The following is an 18285-nucleotide window of genomic DNA, read 5'->3' as shown; positions in this document are numbered from 1 at the left end:
CCGGTCTGTATGTGGGATCCGAACCCTCGGGCGGGAGCGCCGCCGCGCTTCCCAAGCGGCGCACTATCCAGTGCGCCACCGGGCTACCCCAACACTGAGTCTACTTTTAACAATTTTTATCAACAATTTACAATAGAAAGTAGAATGTGAAATGTGCTTGCTAAGGTTACTAATTACACTAAGTTCAAAAAATTACTGACATAATGAAGAATGTAAGTTAATCTGATCCTTATAAATTAGAAAAGTAGTTAACCAGGATGAACATCAGATAAATTACTAAGTAAAGAAACCTAGGAAGTTAAAGCAAGCTAAACAGACAAAAGAAGACTGATATCTTCTCTTGTTCTCCTTCTCAGCATGACAAAAATTGTCAGAAAATCATAAAGCAGCATAATTTAATGAAGAGCCACTAATATTTATTGCAGTCCACCTAGCTATGTCCTGTTTTATAGTTCACATTACTTATTCGTGAGTTTTCCTTCTTTCACGTCTATAAAGAACACACTTACTTGGGAATCCTCTGCACTCAAGGATAGTGTTGAAGTAGTATGTAGATCATTATCTAGTTAGAAAAAATGAAGCAATTATGAGTCTTTACTGTATGTTTTATACTGATCATTTAGATAAGCTTAAGTTATAATTTGTATGCTCAGTAGTAACTAAAGAAAAAAATCTGAGATCTATTTAATTTTTTTCATGGTTAATGTTATCAATAAAATCCAATCAATGGATAAAACTGACAATGGTTGGTTGTTAACAGACAATACACAAACCCCAGAGGCAAAACCTAAAATACTAGTTAGCTGAGCCAATTTTCAATAAAAAGGCAATCTTCAAAGATAGCTCATTAATCAAAATGTGTGCTGCTTTAATGTGGAGGGTAGTTAATTCGCCTGGTAATGGTTCATCTATGACTATAGAGTTTTGCATTAACTATACTTTTTTTTAATGTGGTAAAATATATACATAATAAGGACTGTTATTTTAAGCACTTTTAAACATTCAATTGTGTAGTATTAATTACATTCACAAGTCTGTATAACCACCACCTTTACCTATTTTCAAAACTTTTTGTCATCCTAAACATAAACTCTGTACCTATTAAGCAATAACTCCCCATTATTCCTTCCTCCCAGTTTCTGATAACCTCTAATCTACTTCCCCCCTCCCCCAAGTTTTGGCCAGTATTAATGATAATAGCTATTATCAATTCTTCTTGTTGCTTAGGCAACAGCTATAAAATACTTAATTTTGATTTTTTTTCTCAAAGAAAGTACTCGTATTTGTTTACTTACATAAGATTTGGGGTTGTAACATAGGAAAAATCGCAGAAGAATTGCAAGAAATCCTATATTACTAGCCAAATTACTAGAGTCTACAAGAAATGTGTTAAATTTATTAAGAAAAAATGGGGAATTTCAAGCTATGCCTGAAGATTCATGGCATGAATTTTTAGTCATGTTAGCAAGGCCATTCTATTAAAAATGCTATAATACTGTTAATTAGCTAGATTTACTCATTGTACAATGTATATATACTTCAAAACATCATGTTATACATGGTAAATACATACAATTTTATATGCTGACTTTTAAAAGAAGTTGAAGTAAAAATTGCCAACAAGAATAATAATCTAAAAAATTCATGGGAATAAACATCAAATTTAAGATGGTGGTTATTTCTAGACTGAAGAAAGGAGAACAGGAAGGGGTCACAGAGGAGACTTTGAATATAGCTATAAAGTTTCATTTCTTTTTTTTTTGGTGGCTGGCCAGTACAGGGATCAAACCCTGGACCTTGGTGTTATCAGTACCACACTCTAAGCAACTAAGCTAGCAGGCCAGCCCTTAAAGTTTAATTTTTTAAACTCAGTGAAGGAGGTACCAATTGTTGGCTAGCGTTATTCATACTTTTTTATATATTTGAAACATTTCATAATAAAATCAATAATTAATAAATTTGTAATACTATACTAAAACTTGATATAACAGTATAACTTAAGAATCACATTTTGCCTATATGTAAGACTGGGTATCTATCATGAAAATTTTAGACTTCTTATTCTTCCTTCTAGTAAGTTTAATGATAGTAAATAGCCATACTACCTTTAACTTAATATTGTTGCCTGTAACTATTAATCTACTGTAATTATTAAAAACACCATCTACATTAAGGATGTCACCTATTGTTTTGATGTCATGTTGGGATTGCTGAGCCTGGGACTGCTGGGATACAGTTTGTGGATAATCTTCATACACAGCTTCTTCCAACCATGGAAAACAAATGACTGCAAGATACCAGTGAGACCTGTTGAAAAAGAACTACAATCTTAATAACATGAAAAATCTAAACAATGTAGAAGAATATGTTCTAGAACTACATCTGAGAAAGTAAGTTTGACAAACCTCATATTAATTTTGAAGATGTCCATTGTAATATCTGATGTAACATAGAGCACACATTTCAAAACGAATTAAATATCCAAAGTAACCATGGCATAAGTAAAACTACTTAGGGTAAAATCTGAATAATTCAAACTTATTTATTTTCATACAATCAGTATTTCCCATTGAGGATCTGCTTTAATAAATAAATAAACCAATTCATAGCATCACTGTTTTTTGCATTAGTGCTTAAAGAGTTTGTTCTCTAAAATGTTTAAAGATTCACCCTAAAATCGTCTGATTTTCTATTTAGAAAATCTTCCCCTGAATTAAAAAAAAAAAAAAAATCAGTGTCTTAGTCATTATAGTCTGTGGTCATTTGTCGCTTTATTTTTTCACTATATTTACAATATAACCATTGTCAAATCAAAATCCAAGATAAGTAACTCATTATTTTAACTACTTTTACAGAAATAAGTTAAAATAATACCTGGGGTTTATGTACCCATACTTTTTACTGATTAATTTTAAAATGCCACAAAATATTTTTTTCTGAACTTTCTCCAATTTATTTTTAAATAATCTGAAATACTCACGACTCATTTACAGGTACAAAGATGTAGTCTTTATTAAAAATGTTTATGTGACGAGTCCATGTTCTCACTCTTTTATGTCTTCTCTGGGCCATTCTGGGAAGATGAAAGATAGAATTTCATACATAAAAATTTAAACTTAATATAAGAACTTAAATAACCATTTTATATACTGAAAAATGCTACATTTAGTTTATTTATCCATATTCTTCAAGATAATAATATTTAATGTACTAGTAATATGTCCCCTTTCATTAACTCCAAGTTGCTCTTAAATTTGATCATTATTTATAAACAATAATGAAATTGACAGAATAAAGGCAGAAATCTATTAAATGCTTTGTAGATTCAGCAACTGAGTATAAACACAGCTAAATCTATTTATTCTGCTTAGCTCTATCTGGGCATAATATAAAATATTATCATTAAACATCTGTGATGAGGAAAGTGTTCATGGAGGAGGAGAAATGAGGCTTTTATTATTACATTTGAAAAACCAAAATATTTCCCTTCATTTAACACATACGGAAACCATAGGACACTGAGGTTAAACGTAGCCACCATTTATCCATCTTTCCTTTTATTTCTTCAACAAATATTAATTAGATTCCTAAGAACAAATAATAAAATCACCTATACTGTCCTAAAAGAATTTATAATCTACTGAGGACAGAAAAAAATTACAACAAATAACTAAAATATAAACATCATAAAGGATACAAAGGAATTATGTTAAAGCATCTAGGACGGCCACTAGAACAGGGTTGACACGTACACGTACAAACACTAGTTTATTTTCTTTACTTAATCAGGGAAGTTAAAGAAGGAAGATATCATACCAAGTTCATATGTCAAAAAAATGTTTTAGGAAGGAAATGGCATTTAACAGGGGCATAAAGGAGGTGGTATTTGACTTCTTACTCAGCCCCTTGAAAGGAATTCTTTTTGTGAGGAGAAGAAAACCACTAAGTTCTCATATACCAAGAAATACAGGAAATGAATAGCTTTGCCCCATCCCTGTTCATCTGAATAATATCTAATCCAAATCACATAGGGTAAACATTAGGAGAAAGACAGGATCTAAAATAAGCTCAAAGATGTGATAGGGATTGAACTCTATGTGTAAGATTAAATACAAAAGAGTCAAATATTTATTGAATTTTCTCATTTCAGAATGATCAAACTATTATAATGATTATAAACAGTTACAGTTAGCTGTTGAACAACACAGAGGTAAGGGACACCAAGCCCCCCCCCCCCACGCACTGTCAAAAATGCACATATAATTTTTGACTCCTCAAACACTTTACTAATAGCCTACTGTTGACTGGTAGTTTACTGATAACATAAATAATCAATAAACATATATTTTGTATGTTACATGTATTATATACTATATTCTTGTAGTAAAGTAAGCTAGAGAAAAAAAACCGTAAGCTAGAGAAAAGAAAGCTTAGGGAAAAAAAAAAAATCTGCAAGTAAGCAGACCTGTACAGTTCAAACCCGTATTGTTCAAGGGTGAACTGTACTTTCAACTACTGCACAGTCCGGTACTTTGTTTTCTATTTGAAAATCTTAAGGATAGCCACCTGGTTTTCTCTGATTTGTTTTGTTGACATTTGGTAGATTTCCTGATTATTCTAACCTTAGTTAATTGGGAATATATTAAACACAGAGTGAGGCAAGTGAGGAAAGGAGAGAATATGAGGGCCACAACATGATCCCTTATTTTCAGTTCCTGTGTAGAAAATCCTCAATTAAATGTCTAACAGTTCTCTCGGTATTCAATAACAGGCATTATCATTATCTTTTATTTTGAGATCCTAGTATATTGCAAGCACTGAGCAAGACAATGGGGATAGAGTAGAAAATAAAACAGATGAAGTCCCTGACTTCAAGGAGCTTAGGTGAGAAACAGGAAAAGAGCAAGGAAACAAATAAAATGATTAGAGATCATATTGTAAAACAAATAAAAAGTGCTAGGAGAAGAAATTTCAGGCAGAAAACAGGAAAGAACTTAGCATATTTGAAAACTGAAAGGAGGCAGAGGTTGACCTGAAGAATGGTAAATGGGAGGTAAGAATGTTTTGAGAAGCGTTTAGGAAGATGCAAAGGTGCCAGATCTTGCAAAATCTCACAAACCATGGTAATGCACTTGTGTATATATTCATTTAGCCTGCAGTTTCCTAACGCTAGTAGTCTGAGTCTTTTGTCATGGATTTATTGGCCATTAAAGTTTATATCCCTTGCCATTTTGCTTTTGGATTTTTTTTTAACTGATTTCTTTGTGTGGATACCAATGTTTGATCTGGGGTGTATGTGTGTGTATAGTATCCTACCCATCTGACTCTAGAGTATGCCACTCATGTTACTTTGTTTTTATTACTTTTAGAGATGATTATAATATCTAACTTTTTAAAAACCTAATAACACAGCAGAATCTACTTACTTTCATTTCCTCAGTTTGTAGGTGGGTAAGCCAAATTCATAATCTCTACATTGAATAATCTTAAAACAAAATGTGGCATTAAGTGCATAATAACCATAAATTTCTGTATACACAAAATAGAACAGGAGGATGTCAGAAATGTAAAATATCAATGTACTTGATAATTCTTCCCCTGCCATATATCCCTCCCCATTAACCCTGATTATCAAGAATATTTTCAAATTGTGATTTTCTCCTTAATTAATCCTGGCAGGCCTTGTCCATCAGCAAAAGTTCCACACCTATAAAGACACTAAAAATATAGGTGACTGTTTGTCTAGGACAGCCCCAGTATACACTAGATATCCAGTGTAACTATTAATAGGGCCTCCTGTTACTCTCACAAGTTTCCCAATTTAGACCATAAATTATATAGTCACAACACTATAAACAATAGAAAAAGTTGATCTTTGAAACAGAAAAGCCACATCCAACTTTGCATAACTTATCTAACTTCTTTAAGCTTCAATTGATAAAGTCAATGACACTTATCTCACAAGAATGTTATAGAAGCAAATAATTTATGTTCACTGTTTAGTTCAAAGCCGACACTCAAAAAAATATTCACATTCTCCCTATTCCTATCTTCTTTCTCCAAGAATACAACAAATTCAAGCAGTTTATCCATTGCATAATCTTCTTACTTGTTTATTATTCCTATTGTTTTAATGGGATAAAACAAACACAGCCATTTTTTAAGGCAGTCTAGTACAATAAAAACTTTGGACTAGACATAAAAAGATAAGGATTTAAGTACAAACCAGTTCTACCTCTCACTAGCTATTTGTCCTTAGTCAAATTATTTAATCTTTATCAGCCTCTTTCCTCATCTGAAAAACGCAGATACAATTTATATGCCCTACATATCTTAAAGCACTAATATGAGAGGAAAAAATGAAATAATATACTTAAATGTACTTTGTAAAGTGATAAATATATACACTAACTTTTTAAAAAATAAACTCAATTTTATCATGAGTTTACTCAGATTATCATATAAATCATTAGGCATTGCGGAAAATGGTGAAATGCTCTAGAATGTAAAAACTCTCAGAGTTACCACTGTCTGAGAAATAATAACTCCTTCCTCCTTTTTACCTGTCCCTATCCACTACTCCATGGGTTTTAGTACTAATTAAAAACAGTTGGGCAGAAATTCACCTAAACTGTGCAAACAAATATGGTATTTCGTATAAAGTTACAACAGTTTAATTAAACAGCAGAATGTCGGCAAGGGTCCAACTATGAAAACAAAAAGAACCCTATATATTTATAACAGATAGAATGTAATGCAGGGAACTGGCTACAGAGGTGACAGAAAAAGTACAAAGCCAAAAATGGGAATAGTGAGGCAGCCAAAGATTAGCAGAGTAGGAAACTGCTATACCCCTAGGGTGTAGGAAGAAGGGAAGAAGCAGTACCTCTAGATGGAAGCTGGAGCTCTAGCAGATCTATTGAATAAGAGATGGGCCCGCAGAGGAACTACAGCCACTGCCAGAACCACTGCCCCAGAAAAAGAGAGTAGGGAAGAAACAACCTAGCTGCTTTCTTTTGCCTTCTAACTTCCAGTATTCCCCCACGGGACACTGGAAATGCATCCACAAGAGTCAGTCTCCCAGTCATAGGGAGCAGAACAGTGGAAGGATGAGAAGTGGCTCTCACAGCAAACAAACCCAGGACATGCACAAGTGGTAATACTGCCCACTCAAGGAAATACTATAAAAAAGCCACTTCACTAGGAGCATCAAAATAGTATATTTTCTCTTAAAACTTAAGTACATTAGAGGATTAACTTACGAAAGGTTTGGATTATCTTCTGTTAAATTATTTTCCTTTCTTGTCAAGCATTTATAGAAAAAGCTACTAAAAATGTGACTCCGTTCAACAAGTTCATCTGGTGCCTTCTCCAGTATAAGATACCTGTAAAGCAGCAACCCCACAAAGTAAATTATTTTTAGATTTTACCTGGTCTTCCCCCAATTATCTTATATGTTCTGGAAATCTTCATTTTTATATCCAAAGCAATCTTGCAGTTTCCTCTGCTTTCAGCTTTTAGTTTGTTCTTTAGTAACTGTACCTTCCATCAAGATGTTTTAAAGCAGCAATTGCCCACTTATTCATTTACTGAACAAATATTTATCACATTCCTAACATGTGCCAAGTACCATATTTACACTAGAGACACAAAACAAGAAGGGGGAAAAATCTACCTGCCCCTACAGAGGTTACAATCCAGAGGGGTGAGGGTAGAAAGAAATATTAATCAGATAATCACACAATCAAATATAAAACCAAAACCATGACACTCCTAAACAAATCCAGAAAAAAATTTTTTTTTTTTGTCTTTTGTCTGTTTTTTCCGTGTCCGGCAACGGATCGCAACCCTCAGTGTTGCCCCCGTACCGGACCAGGGACCGGCAACGGGATTGCAAACCTCGGTGTTGCTCCCACGCCTCGCTCAGCCAGTGAGCGGGATCCGGTCTGTATGTGGGATCCGAACCCTCGGGCGGCAGCGCTGCCGCGCCTCCTAAGCGGCGCACTATCCAGTGCGCCACTGGGCCGGCCCCAGAAAAAAATTTTAATAACTGAAATGTGACTAATCTCTAAATCCTCAGTCCATTTCTATACTAAAACAATTCTTTAACATAGTCTTTTAATTCATACACTTAGTGATTAAACCTTCATAAGTAGGAAACTGCTATTCTTAATAGTTTACACAGGCTTGAAAATGACCTTGCAATTGCTTTTTAAAAAATGAGGGGCTAGAGTATGCAGATCAGAATACTGGAAAAGAAAGAGCTGTATAGAGTGAGAACTCTGCAAAGCTGCAGAGTGTTCTCAAGTATTTAGCAGAGTACTGATCGCTGCAAGGGTTTGAGAAAAGTACCCAAGGCTGGGGAAAGAACTAAAAGAACCAAAAAGATTAGAGGGAATGGCACCCAGCATTCACGTAGACCAGGAACGGTGCCTGTTCTAATAGCCAGAATGGAAAATCTCATAATTCATGAGGCATTGTGTAGAGTCCCCAGAAGGGGTTTTCCTCAGTCATAGGGATGTTGGTCTCATCTAACAAATCCTAAAAACAAGACACTTAAGAGCATCAAACTATTTCCAAATAATTTAACTGTGTCCCAGAACAAAATTCAAGCCTTTTTTATAGAAATACAAAAATCCCCAGCACCCACTAAAAGCTACCAGACATGCAAAAAAGCAAAACATGAGACTCATAATAAAGAGAAAAATCAATCAACTGAAACAAACTTAGAACTGATCCAGATGTTAGAATAGACAAACAAGAACATTAAAAATTATTTAACTGTATTCCATATGTTCAAAAAATTGGAGACACAGAAAATATAAAAAAGACCCAAACTGAATTTCTAGAGATTAAATTTAAACTGTCTGTAAATATAAACAATAATATAAGATTGTAAGCCTGTGTAACTGGAATAAAGACAGTATTATTAGGAAAACAACAGAGCTTAGGCACAATGATGATAAATTTGGTTTGGGAGGGATTTGTGAAATGATTAGGAAATATCTCAATCAAGTGTTGGAAATCTAGGTCTAGGGATACAGTACAAAATGAGGGCTAGAAACAAATTTTGTTTGCATGAAAGTTCTAAAAGTTTTCACATCTATCCCTTCAGCTTTGGCTATACAAAATGTAAAAAAAAAAAAATTAATGGAATAGTTATGTGGATTTTTAAAATGACAGTTAACTCCTATGGTGCTTAAGGATAATAATAGATAATTGAATAGAGCTGCTTCTTGTCAGTTCCCAAAGTGATTTGTAATTATGTTAAGTACTCTCTTTACCACAATAGTACATAACCAACAAATAAAAACTAAAACCAACAAAAAAGCAGTAGCTCCTCTGAAGTATATAGTATCTATGGGAAGTAAAGTAGTAAAACTGAATTAGTCAACTCTAGAAAAGCTTAGAATAGTCAAAAATTTTCCAAATCTGAAATCTTGGCAGGCTATTTTTAACTAGAGTTTAAATAACTCAGAGATAAAGACATTTATTTTAAGTTTCACAGTAAACCCTGTAAAACAAATGAGAAGATCATTTATTATTGTACTTACTTAAGGTAAAAATCAATGATTACATCATTAAGGAACTCTCCTTCTTCTAAACACTCTAGATCTTCATTAGTTACTCCTAATCCCCCCTTAGTAGGTGGTGGAGGATATACAATCAACCTTAAAAAGTAAAAATAAAGTTAAAATATATTGGTATTGAACATTCTAGTATTAGGTTGTCCAGTTAGCTCAGGTGGTTAGCGTGCAGCCTTATAACACCAAGGTCATGGGATCAGATCCCAATACTGGCCAGCTACCCAAAGAAAGAAAACAAAACAGAAAGTTCTAGTACCTAAGAAATTTCTTATATGAAACAATAACTGGGTAGGAGTATTCCATAATTAAAATCTGGGGCTGGCTGATTACTCAGTGGGTTGGAGTGTGGTGTTGATAACACCAAGGTCCAGGGTTCAATCTCTGTACCAGCCAGCCATAAAAAAAGAAAAAAAAAATCTGTAGGGTAAAAAATATTTGACAGAACACAAGCAATTATATTTTCCTCTCTTTGTTTTCACAAGCTAATAATGGTACTACCACTGAGTATCATTTTTTCATTTCAATCCTTCATATGTGGGCTAGTCTCAATAGACTACTATTTCAATATTAGTCTCATTATTTATCTAATCAATAGATAATTAACTCACAATCAGTTACAATACCATTCAGGATGTCTCTCTTCTGCACAATTTTTAACTTTCAACAAACTTACGGAATAAAGCATAGATTTTCGTAGCTCCACTTTGTAATCCTAAGTGTGAATCTCCAAGACTACTTCCTCACTATTCAGAAAAGCCAGCAGTCAAAAGCTATGCTCTCTTGCTGTCTATACCTGCAGCTAGGCAATAAAAAATAACACAGGAGCTTAGGAGGTCAATTTCCCATAAGAAAGTGCTTACAATGTAAAACTTGAGAACATCAAATATAAATAAATAATTAGATCACAACCAAAAAGTAGTAGGGAACAGATAACAACTAATTATGCATCTTTCTTCTGGCACCTTCTCTTAAAGCTTAGAAATAAGATCAGTTGTGAATTCCTGGATATAATCTTGGAATAGACAGGGCAGTAATCAATGAGCAAATGTAGTCAATAATATAGGTATAATATGTACCTTTTGCACCAGAGAGGTTCAAGAAGATAACAGTTATCCATAATTGATTTAATTTTGGTACCATAGCACCCAAATCAAACAAGAAAATGAAAACTTTAAACACTAATATGAATGATACTTTCTATTTTACTGGCTATTTTCCTATCTTGAGCTTTCAATTGCTTTAAAAAAAAAAAAGATAAGAATCATATGAAGTCTATGTATAGAAATCACTCTCAAATGTAGAGACTCCCTATTCTATTTTACCACCATGAGAAGACATATAAAAGATGAAATACAAATATGTTTGCTTCTGTAAGCAACTTCTAAAAGGGAACTTGTAATAAACTTCAAAGTACCTTAAATTGAGGCACACGTTAGTAAACAACTTCATTGTTCCTATCATACATTCATATATGGAGTATATAATCTTCAGAACCATACACTGCTGTTTAAATATTTTCAATAAATACTTTAATCTTACCAAGTATATTTTGGCTGGCATATCTGTCTTTTTGACATAAAACTAAATGAAAGAGCACCTACTGTTTTCTTACATTTTTTTTAACTTTCTCAAATTAAAAATTATTTCCATTATGAACCATCAGCATGAAAGTAAAACTCAAAACATTTCAAAAGGTAAACTACTTAAAAGCAGGAAAATGAATGAAAACTACTAATATGCCCACCTACTACAAACAGGATATGACATAGTACATACTTCTGAACAGGTCCAGTGTGCCTGACTTCACGCCATTCTTCATCTGGATTTGATGTAATAGAAAGCGAGTAGCAACCACTACTTTGCTTCTGCAGGAAGGTGTAAGTAGGCTTGGCTGCATCTGTATTTGAGGGCTGACAGAAAATGACAAGGAAAAAGTTCTCCTTATAAATACATAAATACAACCATATAACTTTCAAAAGGACAAAGTGAAAACCTAGACTTGCCAGAGAAAATGTCACTAAAAGAATCTAAATCAATGAGTTATATCTATACTTTAAGAGTTTCTGTAAAAATATAACAAAACCATAATAATACTTGTGATCAAAAGATACTGTATATACAAAGGTCAAAGTTTAATTTGAAGAGCTACTTCCAGATATGGGTCTATAATTAAAGAAGAATTTGAGCATAGCCTCATACCCAAGGTCATTAGTTCAGATCCCCATATCAGCTAGCCGCCAAAAATAAAGAATTTGACAACTCTGTAGTTCAAAATAATCAAAACAGTAGTAAATAATAATCAAAATTAGTAGGAAAAATAAAATTTAAAATTAAAAGAGGTTGAGTCTATAATATAAATTGGCATTCTATTAAACGGAAAAGTAAGATACAAATTTGTATATGCAATATAGTTACCATATAAAATTTTCGCAACATAAAGATAGTGGTGAAGTCTTATGCCTCATCTTACTAGTGTGGCTCTCTATAGGCCTTTTGAATAAAACATTAGCCCCAGATCAAACATATGGTTGTGTGCCCACATGTGCATGTCTGAGCTACTCAATAAAAACTTTTCTTTCTAGAAGTATTTGGCAGAGATGTACAAGCTACACGTATATTACCAATCTCCTATAAAAATAAATATAGCATTTTAAAACTTACTTTGCTTCGAAAAACAAAAGAAGACACAATTCCTTGAACTTGTTAAGACAAGTGAACAGATATGATGTTGATGGGGAGGGAGGGGGAAAAGGGAGGGAAGAAAAGGAGGAACTGGTAAAGGGACATGAAAATAAACTATGTTGTATAATGATAAATTAAAATAAATAAATAAATAAACGTACTTTGTTTCAAGATGATTTTACAGTTATAGAAGAGTTGCAAAAAAGAAACCTTGGCAGATTCCTCAAATCTTAACATTGTATATAACCAAAGCACAATCATCAAAACTAAAAAATTAACATCAGCATAATAGTATTAAGTATAGACTTAGTCTAATTTCACTGGTTTTTCTACTAATATCCTTTTTCTGTTCCAGGATCCTACAATTCCTCAGTCTTTCCTCATCTTTCATGATGTTGTTACTTCTGAATAGTACTAGTCAGTTATTTGTAACTGGGCTTGTCTAATTTTTCTCATGATTAGATTAAGGTTATACATTACTGGGAGAATACCACAGAAGTGATGTACCAGTCTCAGTGCATGCTATGAGGTGGTACATTATGTTGATAAGTCTTATTATTGTCAATGTTAATTCCGATCATTTGGTTAAGGTAATGTCTATCAGGTTTCTCCACTTTTCCTTTTGTAATTAATAAATATGTTGGGCAAAAGACTTTGAGATTATGCACACATCCTGTTTCTCCTTACATTTATATCCATTAAATTTGGCATCCATTGGTGAACACTGCAACATCATAAATATTGTTTTCTGCTGGTGGTTTTATACTTCCCTTATTCTTTTTACATTTATTAATTGAATTCTTTTCCAAGAAAGAATTGTTTCTTATCCACCATTTATTATTTATCTATCCATTCATTAACTCAGTTATCTGTTTATATCACTATAGCCTTTTGGATATTTATTATAATCTTTGGTTATAATTCCAAGCTATCATTACTGATTTTATTGAACAAACTGTTCCAGCTTTTGCACTGAGAGCTCTTTCACATTAGTTCCCTTGCCCTTTTGACAAAACATAGCATTTTGAAACCAGCCTAATATCAATGAAAGAATTTATACCGAGCATTCCCACCCCTTGCCAATTATATTAATCATATGCTAACCTGAGATACTGATTTCACCTTCACTTCTTCAGCAGCAGCAGGGAAAGAACAAGTTGAAGCACAGTAATAATGAATAAAAGAACTTTCTTTTGAAGAGAGGTTCTGAAACAAAGGAAGTGCCTGAACCCAAGACAATGGATAAGAAAGTTCCAATTCTCCATTAGTCGTACTTATTTCCATCATAATATCTTTCAATTTCAATTCTTCTCTTTGTGAAATAGAATCGTGTAGCTCGAGAAAAATGAATTCACTGGATTTTGCTATAAAAGAAAAAAGAAAACAATTTTTATCAATAGTATTATCTTTCAAGGGGATTATAATTAAAATAATTTAATTATTAAAAAGAGCAATGGTATATAACCAAGTATTTTGCGTGTTAGGTAAATCCAGGCAAATTAAAATCTTCATTGGTAACCTAAAACCAAAACTCACTATTTTTAGACTCCTGTTCTACTGCACTAGAATGAAAACTCCACGATGGTACTGACTGCTGTATCTCCAATGCCTAGCATTTAGTAAGTGCTAGTAAACATTTGTTAATGAGTGTATGAATGAATAAATGAATGGATGATAATTAAGCAATGAATTATTCTTCTCTAGCTTCCTCCATAGACCAAGTCTATTTACTAAGAAAGTATTCCAATTAAACACCTCTTTCATTTTCTTTCATAACTACTTCAACAGTGGTCTCAAAAGACATCCTCTCCCCTCATTGTGATTAAAAATAGCTCTTTATCTTTCCCCCAACTTCTTTGCTATTTAATCATGCATTTTCTTATTGGAAGTAATCAAAATAGGGAATAGCTACTTTTAAAGGTATAAAATTTTAGTTCACTACTCAACATCTTTAACGTGCAACAGAGTAGCGGGGGAAGAAGGCAGGGAGATCAAAGAGGTGAAAAAGAACCTTACTAATTTGATTTATTTAATTCTAAACCAGATTCCTCTAGGAGTTGAAAACAAAACAATGTTGGGAAATATCTCAAGATGCATATTATGTAGAAAAGTGTTATGGATACACACAGAAAAGTATTCAACCCAGTCTTAGAGGAATGATAGATAAGTAAACTGAATTTTATTTTTTAAAAACTAAAGAAAATGTTGGAGGTTAAGATCTAATTTTGCCACTGTCACAGTTCATTATGAAACAAGGGCAAGAAACTCATAAGAAATGTAGCCAAGGATGGCAACTGATGAAAAGATAAAGCATTCCTATTATTTATTAGAGGATAGGAACTTTTTATTTTTAAGGTAAACAGCATTTAAGATTTTTAAGGTATTCTTTTTATTTTAGAAGATAATATCACTGAGTTGAATAAAATTATCAGGAGAGATGTTAATAAATAAAATAATATATAATATTAAGGGATAAGATTATTTTTAATTCAATGAAATTAATTTCAATTCAATGAAATAACTACACTCTATTAAATTATTTTATAAGAAACTACTTTACTTATAGTACTTCTCAGATTATCCTGAAATTCAGAAATCATTTTATACTCACATTGCTGGCTTAATATAGAGTTTTCTAATTGAGTCTGAATCTCTTGAAGATAATTTGAGGAGACCCAGAGGAAAAGGATAGCATGATTCCTTTTACTGTGATCATCATCGTTACTTTTCCATAACCCAAACCTCTTTAAATGTGTGGTATCCACGAGCAATGAAACCTCAGTGAGGGACACTGAAACAAATAAAAGATAACAATTTAAAAATTAATCTAGTTAGGAATACAGTACCTATGTACTAAATGACACATCTTAATACACTATATTTTAAAAAATAATTGTATGCAAAGTTTTTCAAAAATAAATGTCCACTGCACTTCACTAAACTTAGCTGAAATATCCCAAGCAATATTATTAGAGTCTTAAAATCACATTACACTCAGGAAGGGTTAAATAATTATTAAATGATAATTATACAGAAAGATTTAGTCACTAACACTATACGATTTCAGTTATATCCAGAAAAGGAAAATTTGAGATTAAATTTTCATAGCCTAAAAACCTTGTAACAAGAGACTTCTCACTAGGAATTTTGTTATCATTAGCAAAACAGGAAAGGAAAAAAAGGCTATCAATGCAGAAAACTAAGCATAGTATAACTTAAAAAATTATATATTTCTGTCTTTTCTGTTTTGGCCAGTACTATAAACCAAGACTCCAAATGCTATCACAGACCAATTTCTACTCATCTTTCTTCTCCCAAAACATCTGCATTGAACTAACAGATGAGCCACTGTCAAAAGATTCTCAAGAATAATACAAGGTTCTGAACAATCTAAGAAGATAATTCTTTTAAAATTCTTCCAGGTTTTACTTCTCAAAACTTGTAGGTAATCACTCTAAATTATCAGTCTTCATCCCTCTTAGTAAGCAAAAGGAATTTGCTCTGAGGACTATTTTTTTTTTTTTATTCAAAGAAACATAGAAAACTAGTTTAAAGAAGTCCTAAAGGTCATCTTTAAGTCCTGAAGGTCCAACTTTAAGAAAACAAAAAGCTGAACCAGGAATACAAATATCAGTTAAGTATAAATCCAAGATTGGGGCCTATTTGAAATATCTTTCTTAGTATTCCTCCCTGTATTATCTCCTGGCACTTTGCTACTCAAAGTGTAGTCCTCAGCCTGTGGCACTAGCATCATCTGGACGTCTGTTAGAGATACAGAGTATCAGGCCCCACCCACGAATGACTGAATCAGAATCTCAGTTTAATAGCCCTCCCCCCCACCTGTGATTCATATGAATATTAAAGTTTTAAAATCATTTTATAGTGAGCATTCAAATAATTTATTAATCAATCATCTTAATGTTTTGAAGCCAGCCATTCTATTCTTCATATCCCTCATTCTGAAAACTGTCAGTAAAAGTGGCAGCAAAGACAAACAGATTAAATTTAAAAAAGAGGAGGGTAAGAACCCTCAAAAAAACTGCTGAGCATTTCTTCCTCATGCATTTCAGAGCCCCACAAGTATATTTTGTACTATTTCTGTGAAACCTACACAATTACTACTCTCCAATAGTTCCAGGCTTTTAGAATGAAAGCTAAATTTTCTTTAGGAAGACTGCTGTAAAGTTTCTGTTTTTAAAAAAGGGATTTAACACCATCATAAGAAAAATTTATACCTTGTTACCAAATTTGCCCCCAATATATGGTCTATTCTATTACAGGGGTATAGCAGATACTGAAAGTAGGAGCTGTCTACCCAGTTTTCCATTCCGTCTTCTTCCTTAGTAATAGAATACTAACCTTATTCAGGGAAACAAGATACCCAGCTTTTAAAAACTCTATTTCCCAGCATCCTTTCAGCATGTGGTCACATGACTAAGTTAGCTAATAAAATGTAAACAGAACAGATTAAGTGGCATACTCAACCAACAAGGTTCCTTAAAAGGGCAGGAGGTAGGTAGCATGTGCTCTTTTTATCATTATCCTCTTCCTCCTGCTTTCTGCCTGAAACATCAACATGATGATGGAGTATGAGCAGCTACATTGGCCATAAGACAAACTTGAGGATGAAAGTCATGTGTAAGGGATGACAGAGTAGAAAAACAAGAGCTGGGCCCCTGATGACCAAGGAAACACCATATCAGTTCGGCCTACCTCTAGATTTTTCTTCTACATGATGGAAAAATAAACTATCTTTTCAAGCCACTCTTACTAACAGCCAAACATAATTAATAGCTAATAAAAATATAAATAAATAAATTTTTCCTTCAGATGCATGGAAAAGAGTAAACATTTAGACCCCTGGGCTCCCATCTATAAAAACCTTTTATATGCATACCTTGCTTTTAAAAGATTTTGTATATAAGAACTTAGCATAGACAGCATTTGTGAAAGAAGACTAATATTTTCCTCTTCCATTATAAAATTGTAAACCTATTACCACTGAAACAGTATTTTTTCATAATTTGTAATAAAAGCTGTCTTTTAAAAATCCTATGGGATAGAAAAATTATAAAATAAGCAATATTTGAAACAGACAAATGTTAACTATGAAAACTTAAAATATCATTGTTGATGTTTGTATAACAAGAATTTAAGAGGTAGCTCTGTTACCCAGATCTTTAAGTATATGGATCGTAGCACTATCTTTTCTGAAATTATTTTTTTCCTTTAAAATCACGTCTATTTGTTTCTTCTAAATAGCTAAATTGTACTATTCCTTAATAATCTATTAATATTTCCTAATTAGGACTATCAATATATTTATTCTGTGCCTCATATATTCTTACTGGTTATGTTGTAACATAATTATTAGATTCATTATCACAACATACAGTTTTGGATTCTGTACATAGGGTATCTGGGAAATCCAATTGGTTACTTTGATCATATCTTCAATCTTAGAACAGAAGCTTCCTCTTCCCTAGTTCATATCTAAAGTGCTACTTGTGTGTTTTTCTTCCTCATTTCTTTTATATTTCATTATCTAAAAAGATTATTCCCTACTGTTTATTATTTGTTTTCTTAGTGTCATTATTTATTCTGAAAGGTTTTAGTTGGGGAGAGAATGAAAAAAATAGTCTGAGTCTCTGTAAATTGCATTCTAGTCTACTTTGTCTTACTCAGACAAAAAATGGTATAAAAATCTCTCTTACCCCCTACCCAAAAACATCTTAGATGTTTGTGTGCAATATTAAAACTTTCCTTATGCTTCTTTCCCTATAGTTCTTATTTTCATCCATTTTTTTATATATACCAGAAATATTCTTGCCATCTATCAAAACTTTATTTTGTTAATCCCAAGAAATCACCATGAGCCCCTTTAATAGTTTGACTTATAGTCATTAAAACAACAAAATTATAAAACATTTTAACTCCCTTTGGACTGCTAAAAAATGTTAAGATGAAAGATTCTTAAACTTAGTTTTACTTGAATTCTATACTGAAAAAAATTATG

At 32.7% G+C, this 18285-nt stretch overlaps 1 protein-coding gene across 2 annotated transcripts in view; it reads right to left on the bottom strand.

Moving 5' to 3' along the window:
* Positions 1–18285, bottom strand: part of SENP7 (SUMO1/sentrin specific peptidase 7) — a 161647-nt gene that overhangs the window by 6371 nt on the left and 136991 nt on the right. For both annotated transcript variants that reach the window (XM_008566709.1, XM_008566710.1), the window contains 8 exons: positions 14881–15060; positions 13374–13633; positions 11364–11497; positions 9555–9671; positions 7263–7385; positions 2981–3073; positions 2183–2307; positions 510–562 (listed from right to left, as the gene is read on the bottom strand). In XM_008566709.1, coding sequence (XP_008564931.1) covers positions 510–562; positions 2183–2307; positions 2981–3073; positions 7263–7385; positions 9555–9671; positions 11364–11497; positions 13374–13633; positions 14881–15060 — 1085 coding nt within the window. The remainder of the gene's footprint in view (positions 1–509; positions 563–2182; positions 2308–2980; positions 3074–7262; positions 7386–9554; positions 9672–11363; positions 11498–13373; positions 13634–14880; positions 15061–18285) is intronic.

The sequence above is a fragment of the Galeopterus variegatus genome, unplaced genomic scaffold (assembly GCF_000696425.1).
Source record: "Galeopterus variegatus unplaced genomic scaffold, G_variegatus-3.0.2 Scaffold265, whole genome shotgun sequence".
NCBI lineage: Eukaryota > Metazoa > Chordata > Mammalia > Dermoptera > Cynocephalidae > Galeopterus > Galeopterus variegatus.
Note: the sequence above shows the minus strand (reverse complement) of the source record. Positions and strands in the feature narration are given on the sequence as shown.